Raw genomic sequence first — 12861 nt, 5'->3', positions numbered from 1 at the left:
CACGAGCGGGACGATTCATCGTCTCGCCCCCCCCCCTGTACGTTGCCGTACTTGAAGTACGATAGAAATATTTCTCCAAAGTTCTGCAACTGCGCGTTACCCAACACACGTCCCCGCCGTAAGTCTTCTAATCGCTGCAACGTTGTCATCTACGACAGCTTATCGCACACGTGCAGCCAGAAACGATGGCGTCTTGTAACCACAATGCTGTCAATTACTTCGCAAAACGTTTTTACCACACCGCTTTTGGTAAATAGGTGTCCGTTATTCTTTTATAATGTCAGTTATTAAGACATGCAAGCATCATCACTATATGACGATACGATTTCCCGGGAACTTTTATTGTTTGGGTAAATTATTTTGTGATGTTGTTGCTGCTGCTGCGTTGGAAACGGTGCACAAGCACGCTTAACAAGAACAACTCAACACACATTCGTCAGTAACAACACAGTGGCTTTAGAAGGAAGAAAAAAATAAATAATAGGTAAAGGTCACTGGCCCTCATGCATGTGCGATGAAGAAGAGCCCGTGCCCCAAATGTCACCCATTATATATGTATCCTTTTAAGGCCACAGTGTTGTTGACGGATGTGTTGACTTGTGTGTTTTTTGTTACATCGTGTGTCTATAAATGCGTCTCGTAGTGTCCGCCGTACAGCGGCAACCCTCATGTTTACCCATAAAGCAGTGCGAGAAGAGGAAATACCTTTTAAACAAAATTCACGGTTCGGTTTTTCAATTTCTAAGAAGAAAACTGGGACTAAATAGATTTTGGCATGTTTTGTTTACGTGATGAACCTTACCAATTGACTGTAGCCGGTGGTGGCGTGTTTAACAACGCATTTATAAGGTATAATCGTAGGTTTCAGAGATTGATTTGCTTGGCAGTAAATGTTATACTGCGCGGCTGCAGCAGGAGTGCAGCGTGTCTGGGTTGTCTAGGCTCCCATCCTCCGACCGCCGTTAAATATTTCAAACCCGATCTCAAGTGCCGGCCGCTGGCCGTGTGTTTTGTGAATGGAGAGGGACGGCGGTCGGGCAGAGTACACGGGGCGTTTGTATCTTCGCCGCATCACTGAATAATAATAAAAAACGTTAAACAAACCAAACAACGGTGCACAGTTTGTCTTCACCTCTGCAATATTATTACTCCTCCACAAAGCATAAGTTCAGCTAAAGTCGGAAGCTTATCTGGCTTGGAGCACTCAGCTGGTGCCTCACTGCCGCACCGGAATGAACTCAACGTCACGTAGTCGGGGTGATTGGTGATCCAGAACTGGGCGATTCGCTCAGGTTTTTTGCTCATTAACTGATGGTCAGTCGTATGTATTTACGTTGGACTTCTTTCGCACCCTACCTAGCCAACCGTATGTGGCCAATTACTGTGCCCGTGAACGTCACTCGTTGATTCCTCCAGCAATGTTGAGGACTCGGTCTCTGCCAGACGCTGACTTGTTCATGTCATCCACCGTCACAACCACCTCACTGCACATCACAACAACTCACTAATTCACTCATCCATTCGCCACTCGCTCGCCCACTCGCTCACCCACTCGCTCACCCACCCACTCACTCATCCACTCACTCACCTACTCACTCACCCACCCATCCACTCGCTCACCCACTCGCCCACCCACTCGCTCACCAACCCACTCACTCACCTACTCACTCACCCACCCACTCGCTCACCCACTCACTCACCCACCCACTCACCCACCCACTCACTCACCTACTCACTCACCCACCCACCCACTCACTCACCCACTCGCTCACCCACCCACTCACTCACCTACTCTCCCACCCACCCACTCGCTCACCCATTCACTCACAAACTCACCACTCACCACACTGCTTCTTCCCTTGCATCACTCACCATGATATTTCACTCCCATTTCCTCCTTTTACAAGTTCTTACAAACTCGCTGAATTCAATGAAACACCTCTATCACATCTTGGGCAGTGCTGTTTGTTGCTGGCCCGCTCTCTGGCGTGTTTGGGCCCGTGCTCCACAAAAGTGACACGATTGCTTGTATTGCGATCAAAACGTCGTGATATTTTTATTATTTATCTATCTACGTGGCTTTACCGAAAGACCCAAAGAATAAAAACAAAGAGTCGCATTAAGACCCCTTCGCACACCCTGCACGTTTCTTTCAGCCATTTTACGTGCAGGGCCTGGCTATTGCAGGCAGTGGACTTTGTGCGAAAACGACAAAATATTTTACACTCTGCACAAGCACAAATATTATCAGAATTCCCTGACAAAAAAGTACAAACATTGCTGTAGGCAGCTTGCCAGTGCGTGTATGCACATCTCTGCCAGGCAGTAGCCGCGACTGTGTGCATACGCGAGTTTCAAACATTTGCTTCCATTTATTCGGTCAACTCGTGCCGTATTTCCACGGGCAAAGACAAAGATTCTCCATTCATGAACCGATGGGCCATTTTGTGAAGTTTTTAGCGAGTGGCCTATTAAGGCGGCACAGCACGCACAGCGCGCACAGCGCGCACAGCACGCACAGCACGCGCTGTGCGCGCATCTCGGTGCAGGTGCCACCAGGGAGGCGGAATCGATTTCAGAATCGGCTCGCGAGCAAATGCATCGTGGATTATTAAATCGCGGGATCTGAGAGATGGCAGCCGCCTGCGAAGGCCTTCATCCAGCAGTGGATTGACCACGGCATGGTGATGACCGCACACGAGGGAGCGGTGTGAGTGACACCACACACATGCCCAGCTGTCTTCTTCTCCATTGTACACAGACCCACGGGCAGGTACCAGGCAATCCTGGTCTCTTGGGTTCTTGGGTGGAGCAGCCGCGCAGCGGTTCACGCACTGCGCTCTGCACCCGCCACGGCTAACGTCGGTAGCGAGTCATTTCTGGACTGATCCCGGGCACCTCCTATCACCAAACTCTCGCTGCCCAGCGTGGTGAAAACAACAACAACCTCTTGTGACTGGCAGGGCATGGTCAGCCCTTCATTGCAATAGGGGGGGGGGGGCTTAATCTTAGCAGTGGATTGTGAATTATTATTACTAATTATGATCCAAGGCAGCCCCTGCCCATTCCCATATTCCTCTTGCCACTGGTGATTTGCACGGCCAGAGATTGAACCCAGGTCGCCAGGACCATAGCAACAAGAGCAGCTGGCACGACCCCACTGCGGTCGGCCTCGCCCTGTCGCCTCTCCCACCCTGGTCGTCATCAGTGTCGACTCGGGGATGCGAAAAGCAATCTCAAAGAATCGTTTTGGATGTGACATGACAAGTGGAGCCAGCAGCAGCAAACACTTCTCTGTAACCTTTCATGCAACGTTGGTTTTTGACCTCAATGTCTGCGACCCCGACCCCTGGCCCCCCTCCCCCCAGCCCCCATGCCTCACCCATCGAGAGCCAGTGCTTGATGCTAACCTGTAACTCTTTGCACTCCTTACGTAACTTGGGTGATGTTCTCCTGAACCCACTCTACAAGGTCAAGGTGCAGCCCTAAAAGTGCTTGTTTCGCGCCACTGCTAAGAGAGAAATCTAGAGGGTACTTGGCCTATTTTTCCACATTGGCCAAATCTCTGGCTAGATGTCGACTAACTGTGGAAACACGTTATATTTATTTTTAAATAATGCACCCGTTCCGCACAAATAACAACCCGCCCAGTGGCTTAGCGGCGTGGTTGGCATTGCGCCTCGGTGCAAGGAATGAAATGAGGGCCCCTCTCCAATTCCTCCCCCTGCTCCCTTCCCCCCCCACTCCTGCCAGATCCCAGCGCTTGGGCCCCGCCCCCTCCGCCTTTCGGGGGCCCAGCGCACCGCCTGCACACTCGGCAGCTCTGCCACTTAACTCGCCCACTTCGCCCTTTGTGAAACGGGGACCCACGTGGGCTTGAGCTGTGCGCCACTTGCGGCGCGCACAGTTCCAGTTTGTGCTGCTTGGCCACGAGCGGATTTCTGTGCTGGGCAAGGTTGATTACTTTTTATTAATTGATTTACTGAGCGATTAGATAGAGCGCAGCGGCGAAACGAATAGCGCCGCGCTGGAATAAACGGCCATTTGTTCAGAAGGCTAAAAGCAAGGCGGAGAGCGAAATTTTTAATTTGCCGAGGGTTGATGCCTCACATGAGAGGTGATGAAGGAATTAGATGTTCATTAAAATAACTGCAACGCTAATTAATTATACATCCGCCCCGGACAGCCCTCACCGAGTCTCGATAACACTTTTTTTCAAGAGGGCCCTGCGGTTGGGATGATTGTCTGGTTCCATTCGTCCGTTGTTTGACTTCATGTGGGGAGAAAACCCCAAGTGCCCAGAGAAGACCCAGCAAGCCTACAGGAGGAGGCTACACTGAACACTGCCGTGGCCTGGTTCCCTTGCAGGCCCTCGCCTACAATAGCTGGCAAGCTCTGCCTGGTCACCAATCCCAGTACTAATCGGGATCCTGGTCACCAATCCCAGTACTTGCCAGGCTCCTGCGCACTGGCTACTAACCAGGCTTCAGATTGATTGGGTAATGGGCAAATGTGTTATTATTAAAAAGAAATACAGTATAAATATTTGTGGCAGTATCCGAATAAGTGAAAGGTAAAGGTGCAGCCCTGCAGTTGTTTGTGCGCGCCACTGCTTGCCGAAGAGCCTCCGCCAGAGGGGGCTCTAGAGGGCCCTTGTCGAGCGTACTTTTGGCCTGGTGGCCTACGCTGGCCCGACCTCATGGGAGAGGTGCGAACGCCCACACTTTGGCCCACCCCGCATGACCTGCCAATGGATTGGCTATCTGAATAATTGAATGTTACTGTTGTTTGTCTGGTTTGTATATTTATTATTAATTTTAGGATCATCAATTCTGCCGGAAATCACTGCCCATGGTTTTTCAGTGTCACGCCCGCGTACTCCTGTTGGTCAGCATCCTGTGGTGGCTTTGTCCTCAGGGTGCCTGTGAGGTCGCGACCGGTGGCACATTTACATAGATCTGTTGATACGGACACCCATTGTCATTGGAAGTGACAAGTCCTGTGGATATTAAAAATAGCTCACTGTTATACACTTAAGTGCATCACGGTAATACGAGTTGGCATGACCTACCCGCGAAGCGTAAAGTTCTTTTGGTGCCTTATATTCATGGGATAAAAAAATATATATATACGTGAATTGTATCACGTTTGTGATTGAGTCGTTTCTTCGGAGGTCTAAGCGCACAAATAGTCCAACGTCGCGTATCCGACTCACTGGGATACTGGGGTTATAGGTGGATTCGTGAAGAAGCCAAATACGTGAACATGTGTGGAAGGTGAAAGCCGTGCCACGTGTACACGAGGTGAAAACAAAGCGCACGTCGCTTTGAACGTTGGGGACTTGCTTGACTGTGCGTCAGCGTTCGGCAAACCCATACCAGATTAAGAGCACATTACTGCCGTGTTGAAAAGCCGGATTTGTGAGCATCTACACACGTCGACACTTACACCGTTGTGCCAATTCTGCACAGGTTGTGGGCGGTTAATCGGTCAGGACGGGGATATGTGGCGGTCGTGTGTGCGACGTTGCACCGTATATGCTTGGTCATCATAATAGTGGGGCCTTTTTTAGTTAAATGTTTAAAATGATGTTTGCTTGTTTTTGTTCGCAGGCTGCTGCTCGTGTCCGTTGCCCTGCTGTCTGTTTATTCCATCCACCTGCTTCTGAAAACAGCAGGAATTGTGGGTAAGTGTTGCCCCGGGGAATTGTGGGATTATCATAGGAAGGCTTTTGCAGCTGCAGTTTTGTGTAGTTGGCATGGCAGAAATGAAAGAACATTACACTTCAGATATGCGACAATGCACTGTGTGTGTATGTGTGTGGGTTCAGCGACGTGTGTGAGTGCAAGAGATAGAATGATTGTTTTAGAGTGCGGAGTGGTGGTCTAGCGGTGAGCGCTCTGCGCTATGAACCTGGCGACCCGAGTTCAATTCCCGTCTCACGGCCAACACCAGTGACGATTGTCTGAACCGGTCCTGCGCCTCCTCTAGGTTGACTCGGCCTTAAACGAGAACCTGGTGCTGTGTGTAAATCATCAGCACTGGGCAGACAAAGACGGCCGGGCGTGGTGCTGGCCACACACCGCCTCATCGTGCGTCTTTCCCACCTCCATAGGTGCTCTGCTCGCCAACATCACTTGCCCAGAACAATTCTGCTATGGCTACACGGGAGGTCTTTGTGTTTTTGTGGGATTGTACAGAGCAGTGAGGCTTTCACACGGCTGCTAATACGATTGCAATCGCTGTCACACACACGCGCACACACTGCGTGTGTTTGACAAACGTGGGAACTGGGTGTTCGGCCGCCTGCGTTCATGGCGCACCTCCCTCTCTGTTGATTTTCGCTGCCATTGTTTTTCTGCCCCTTTTGTGTGAGCCGAACCGCAAATTGTCACAAAATGAAAGCAATATTTATAAATACTTTTTGATATGCAAACAGATGCAATGGATGTTATCCTGCCAGCATTGTGGTACCATTGGGAAATGCCGGTGAAATGTTGGCAGAGAACTGCCCTCTTCTGCGTGGACCAGAGCTCACTTGAAGGGAACTCAGAGGTAGCTCTGTGAAGTCCACTTCAGCGATGTCCACTTCCCCTATCACGGGAGGGTGTGCGCCGCCTCTGCGAGACATCCGGAACGGCCGCTTGGTCTCGGCGGCGCGCCCGCTGACAGCACCGTCTGGGTCAAACCGTGGACGAAGCACAAAACGTTCTCACGAAAATGGGCCGCAGTGGATCACGCTCGCGTGCCCTCCCGCACAGGATTAGGACGGCTAAAGAAGAAGAAGACGCTGAAACGCTGTGGATGTTTCCAGACGCGAGCTCTCCCCTATGCGCGGTCGATTCTGAGCGAGTGTCTAGGGGCCCAGCGCGTGGCAGTAGGAGGTGGGGGGAGGGTGGTGGTGGTGTGCTGGGTGGTGCGCTGAGTGGTGCGGTGGTGCGGTAATGGGTGGTGTGGTGAGGGTGGTGCGCTGTGTGGTGGGGTTGGTGCGCTGGGTGGTGTGGTGAGGTTGGTGCGCTGTGTGGTGAGGGTGGTGTGCTGAGTGGTGTGCTGGGTGGTGCGGTGAGGTTGTTGTGCTGGGTGGTGCGGTGGGCAGAGAGATGGGAGAAGAAGAGAGCTCTGTCCCCTGTGCCGCTGGCGTGCAGGTATCCGTGCGTACGAGCAGCTGGGATACGGGGCGTTTAAAACTCCAGGCAAAGTGGCGGCCGGGTGCGCGATCACCCTGCAGAATATCGGAGGTACGTGCCAACACAGACACGCACGCAAATCTCCCTTGTCTCATTGCACAGAGCCCAGAGGAAAATACATCGTGAGCTTTGCCATGTACGTAGGCACACATCCGTGCACGTGTGTGTGTTTGTGCTTGCAAGCATGGATGAGTCTGTGTGTCTACATGTGAATCGACAGGTACTCTGCGTAAGTGTACTTGTCTCCGCACGAGTCTCTGTATCCCCGTGTGAGTCTACGGGGGTCTACGTGGACTTACGGTTCTCTGTGTGAAGCTGTGGGCCTTTATGAGAGTCTCTGGGTCTTTCTGTGAGTCTATATATCCTCGAGGCGAATGTACGTTTCTCTATTTGAAGCTGTGGGTCTCTGTGCGAGTCCAGACTCACGAGGGTGCACGTGCACGCACTTCCACTCGTGCCACTTGCATTATTGCCCAGGTCTTCTCAGTGGGCTGCTCACTGCACCCGGTCGTAAAAAAAAACCTCGCCCTTGGTGTATCCACGCAATCACCCGTTGCGATTGGTCGGCTGGACCCAGCTGAACTTTCTCTCACTCGCCACCAACCCTCCCGGAAAGTCCGTCGTTAGTTAGCGACATCCTATCTTTAAAGTCCAGGTGTGTTTTTTTTCCCACGAGTTTAAAAAAACCCGCTCTGGTACATTCACGGGGAAGGTCCGGGTGGGGGGGTGGGGGGGGTCGATTGTCCCGCAACTCCTCAAAGACGCCGCGGGCCACCCCGCAAGGCCACACGCTCGGGAGAACGAGCGGCCGAGAAAACCTACGCGACGGAGTCTACGTCAAGTTCGTTGAGAATTCATGGAGGTGGAACAGCGCCGCCCTTGTATGGGAGGTATGGGCAGTAAAGAGGTCAAAGGCGCAGCCCCGCAAGTGCTCGCTCAACGCCACTGTTGACGGAAAGGCCTCCACTCGACGGTGCTCTAGAGAGCCCCTCTTAAGGTATTTGGCCTACTCTTCCAAGTAGGCTGGGCCAGACGTGACCTGCCAATCGACTAACCGTGGCACACCCACGTATACTGCTGGGTGGATAGAGAGGGGGGGGTGGGTGTTGAGGAATCATGTCCCGTTGTTTCTACTGCGGTGCCAGGAGGTGGACTCGAACCGGCGACCTCTGGGTTGCCAAGCCCGGTGCGAGAACGTAAAAAAAAAACGAACAAAACAGAACGATGTTAATTTTCACGCTTACCGGTATAAAAATACCACTTGTAAATTGCATTCATGGCTATTTTGGTAGATTGGCACACGGATGCCTGGCTGCGCGGATTTCTTTTGCAATGAAGACGATAAAAAAAACGAGCACAAACAAGCACACGGACAAAGAATCCCCCTCAACAGACTAGAGAAGGGCAGCGCCACGCCCGGCCGCCTTTGTCTCCCCACAGCACTGATGTTTTTACACACACCGTATTAGGTTATTATTTGAGGCCGAGTCGACCTAAGGGGGGAGGCCCTGGACCAGTTAAAATATTCGCCACTGTCACATATTCACACACACAACCAACAAACACGCACGCATACACACACGTAAACACACGCACATACCCACGCGAGCACACACGTGCCCAAGCGTAGATAACAACGGAGAAACCTCGCACGCAAACAAGAGAAACAGAAACGAACAACAGGACGGACAAACCTCGTGGACGAGTGGGTAAACACGCGATCGCAAACACTGGGACCCGCCCCCGCAGGAGATCAGAGAAAGCTCCCCGCTTAACCTTGCAAACTGTGCCAGAACATTTCCCGAGTGACCACACATTCGCGCTGGCGCTGCAAGCGGCCGCAGCACCGCGGTCCCGTCTCGATTGATCGACCCCACTTGTTGTAGTTCACCCACCCACACCGTCGACTGAGAGAAAGCCTAGGCTCAGCTTAACACACCACTCACCACGCACCACGTGTCACTGATGTGGATACCTTGCGTGTGGTTTCCCCCCCAACGTTATCGCCATCGGCATCGCTTCATGAGGCAAAGCAACCTCTGGGACCTATCGCAGGGCAAGTGCAAGGCCTCATCCGTGTTGGAGGCCTCCTCCGTGTTGGAGGACGGCCCACGGAAGCGGACACCGCGGAGCTACCTCTGAGATTCCCTTTCGAGTGACCTCTGGCCCACACACACACACAGTAAGAGGGCAGCACTCTCCCACGCGCTCTGCATATGAGAGTGAGGTTGTTCGCATGGCGGTCGAATTGATATTTGAAAACCATCGCACCCGGATCGTTGCCTGATTACGTCGCAGAACCAACGCTGTTTTGCCGCGATGGTTGTTTCGTGCGGCCGTCGGTGACCGGGATAAATCAACCCGCTACACTCGAGGGCCCCGTCCCATCACAGGCGGGGGCCGCCTGCAAGTAAAACCAGCAGCTGCACAGTGGTAGTTGGGCACCGTGACTTTAGAGCTTACCCCGGTTAGCCGCTGTTGCTGCGATGTGCGTGACTGAGAGACCCGCATCCGCTGAGACGACGGCACGCTTCAACGAATCGCCGTGCAATCGCTACCATTTGTGCAACAACACCACCACCACCACCACAAAGTTCTCTCTCGTATAACCATACAGACCGTTGAGCCAGATGCTCGTGGCGAGCACCTATGAATACAGAGACAACAACAACAATGGCGATTCACCATTAAGTGGCGGTGACGTCACCACGGCGCCTGTGCCAGGCTATGTGCACGTTGAGGCCACGTGAAGTGTCGAACGCCCGCTGGCAGGAGGTCACGGGGCAGACCCAGCAGGTGCCACGGGTCGACTGACTGAGATGACCGAGATGACTGGCTGATGCACCACCTGTGCCCCCTACTGTGCCAACTTGCTGTGTTTTATAGACACACACACACATGCGCACGCACACTTGTGGCGCCTTTAAAACCCACAAGTGAGGTGCGTCCTGTAAAAAAACCTTGATATCCCGCTTATATATTTAAAGGTAACGTATTTTATGCCACAAAATTCCCCTTAAACCATGGGCATTTTGTGGCTTACCAAGGTTTCGCCGGCAAAGCTTATTTTCAGAAATGTCTTGGACGTTTCCCTTACATCTAACATACACGTACTCTCACGCGTGTGCGCAAACTCGCAAATGAACGTACGTACGCACGCCCACCTTTGTCGTCAGCCGTGATCTATCCACTGCTGGGTGAAGGCCTCCGCAAGTCGTCACCATCCCTCGTGGTCACCCGATGTACCAATTAATCCATCTCCTGCTCACGAGCTCATGCACACCATATGCACTGGGCTTTGGCTTACAAAAGCTGACAAGATCTGGCACATTCCCGGTGTTGTAGGCCTGGCCGGCGAGATGGCCAGAACATCTCAGTAACGGCAGTGGAATCCACCTGTGTGTGCGGCGGTGGTGGTGGCTACACACACCCGTAATCCTGCACTGTGGAGGCGAGGGTTGGTGGATCGCACGAACGTTGTGAAACCTTCCCGTGGGCCTCAAGGTTTCATACCCTGGCTTGCCAGGGGAAGCCGGTACAACAAATCTGGACCTCACCAGTTTAATCTGTATACGGCATAGAGCGTTGCCCCCTTGCACTGTTGGATTGTCTCCGGGTGCTCTGGTTTCCTTGGCTTCCTTCCACATGTCAACACTCGTGAGTTGGCCGATAACACCCTTCATATATGGAGGACCGCAGAGCTTGGGAGGAGAATTTGGCGCCGGCTGCGTGCCTGGCCGCTGCTGCTGCCGCCGCCTTTCTACTCGAGTGTGGCTCCTCCTCGCGTTTCTGCGTCGTTCTGTCACTCCGCAAGCGAGCAGACGCGGCGGGGGCGGCGATTGGTGCGTTACGAGTTGAAATGACCGCAATTATAATATGATGATGATTATTACATGCGTGGTACTCCAGTCTCCTTCCACGTGAAGCCAAACAATTGGGCAATGGAGTTGGCCAGACATCCCAATCGTAGCAGGATCTCTCCTGAGAAGAGAGTCGTGAGACTCGGGGTGAGGATGTTCTGGAGAAAATGAATAACATTTGTATTAGTAATTACCAGAGTCCTACGCCACTGAATAGAATAGTGGATAATGCCAGAGGGGTTTAATGTCTGTGTGGACAGTCAGAGATAATCGTTTACTTAGCAGAAGAAGAGCACTAAGCCGTACTTTATTTAGCTGGGGTCCTGAGTGAGGGTGGGGGGGAGCGGGGAGCTGTGGGGGGGGGGGCCGCCGAGTGTACAGCAATATCTCGCACTTTCATCTGGTTAGAGGCCTCTCCCGCTTTGGGGGGCCTCCCGTGCTTTGGGGGGGCCCCACGCTTTGGGGGGGGCCTGCGTTTCGATGTCACGCCGTCAGATGTAAAATACGTCCGTTTTAGTTTGAAGGTGTCGGGGGGGGGGGGGGGGGCTCACACGGGGGGTTTGCCCCGGGCCCCGCACCCCACCCCATGGATGGCCCTCCCGCATCGTTAGGTCAGCGTTCACTCCCGTTGGAGGTCCTGGGCCAGTGGTGGAAGTTCCACCTTCCCATAGCAGGGCCAGGACAATCTACGGGGACGAATTGTGTCGCCCACATGGGAATCTAGTTTACTCACAGGCCCAGGAGTGGTTGAGATGCCTCCTCACCACTGGACCGAACTCGGTGCCCTGACCCCCGACCGCTGCACTACCGCCCCCCTCTCCCCCGCACAGTTGTGGTTATGCATCTGTGTGCGTCTCCGTGTGTCTGTGGTGTGCACCGTTAAGTTTGGTAGTGGTGGCGTGGTGGCTATCTCACCGCGCTGAAAAATCGGCGACCTGAGTTCGATTACCGGCTGTGGCTAACCACCAGTGGCGAGTATTCGAATCGGTTCTGGTGCCTCCCCTAGGTCAATTCAGCCTTAAATGACAACCTGCAAGCATCAGTACTGGGGAAACAAAGGCGGCCAAATGTGGTTCCGGAAAACCTGCGCCGTGCCAGCCTTAATAGGCCCTCGCTAACAGCACTTGCCCCAGAGGTCTGTCAATGGCTGCACAGGGTGAGGGCGGTGGGGGTGGGATCTTTGTCTTGGTGTTTAAGTTACAATTTTTGCAGTGGTGAATATGTTGGCACAAGTTCCTTTAGCACATAAATATAACATCCAAGTTTGTTTTAGTATTAAAATCTGCACGAAGCCAAAAAGTTTGAATCACAGGGAAAAACGCGCAAATAACGCTCCACCACCCCCTAACACCCGGAGGAAAAACAAAAGCATCAGATGTTTTAATAACAAATCATAAGCAGTTTCTTCGACGTGAGCAAAAGTGCAAGGACATCGCACTTTGAGCCCATGAGAGCCGCTCGTTCTCCAGCTGCCATCTGGTCACTCGCTGCACCCCAGCACACCACGTCCAGTATGCCGCCTGCTACAGCCGTGGCCACATGTCACGTATCCCAACTCCAGCCTACATTGGCCACCCTCTAACAGTATTTCTAGCCCCCGTCTCCCACACACTCACTCACCACATGCACCATACTCGTCGCGGCTCCTGCGAGTCACGCGCCACCAATTACAGTCCACGAAATCAACATTCCGTGAGAAAGTCAAGCCCTGGGCTGGAGCAAATAATGGTCACATCGCTCATCGCGCAGGGCAGGGATGCCAGCTTGAGTTCCGAAACTGGAGCTGGGTAACGGCTTCGACACCAGGACGACGA

At 52.9% G+C, this 12861-nt stretch overlaps 1 protein-coding gene across 4 annotated transcripts in view; it reads left to right on the top strand.

Annotated features, from left to right (window-relative positions):
• The window catches only part of LOC133355620 (sodium-coupled neutral amino acid transporter 3-like), a 136478-nt gene that overhangs the window by 92196 nt on the left and 31421 nt on the right, over positions 1-12861 (top strand). For all 4 annotated transcript variants that reach the window (XM_061572984.1, XM_061572983.1, XM_061572985.1 and 1 more), the window contains 2 exons: positions 5613-5686; positions 7146-7238. In XM_061572984.1, the coding sequence (XP_061428968.1) occupies positions 5613-5686; positions 7146-7238 (167 nt within the window). The remainder of the gene's footprint in view (positions 1-5612; positions 5687-7145; positions 7239-12861) is intronic.

This window comes from Lethenteron reissneri, chromosome 51, assembly GCF_015708825.2.
Source record: "Lethenteron reissneri isolate LAM-NWPU_2019-01 chromosome 51, ASM1570882v1, whole genome shotgun sequence".
In the NCBI taxonomy this organism is placed as follows: Eukaryota; Metazoa; Chordata; class Hyperoartia; order Petromyzontiformes; family Petromyzontidae; genus Lethenteron; species Lethenteron reissneri.
Note: the sequence above shows the minus strand (reverse complement) of the source record. Positions and strands in the feature narration are given on the sequence as shown.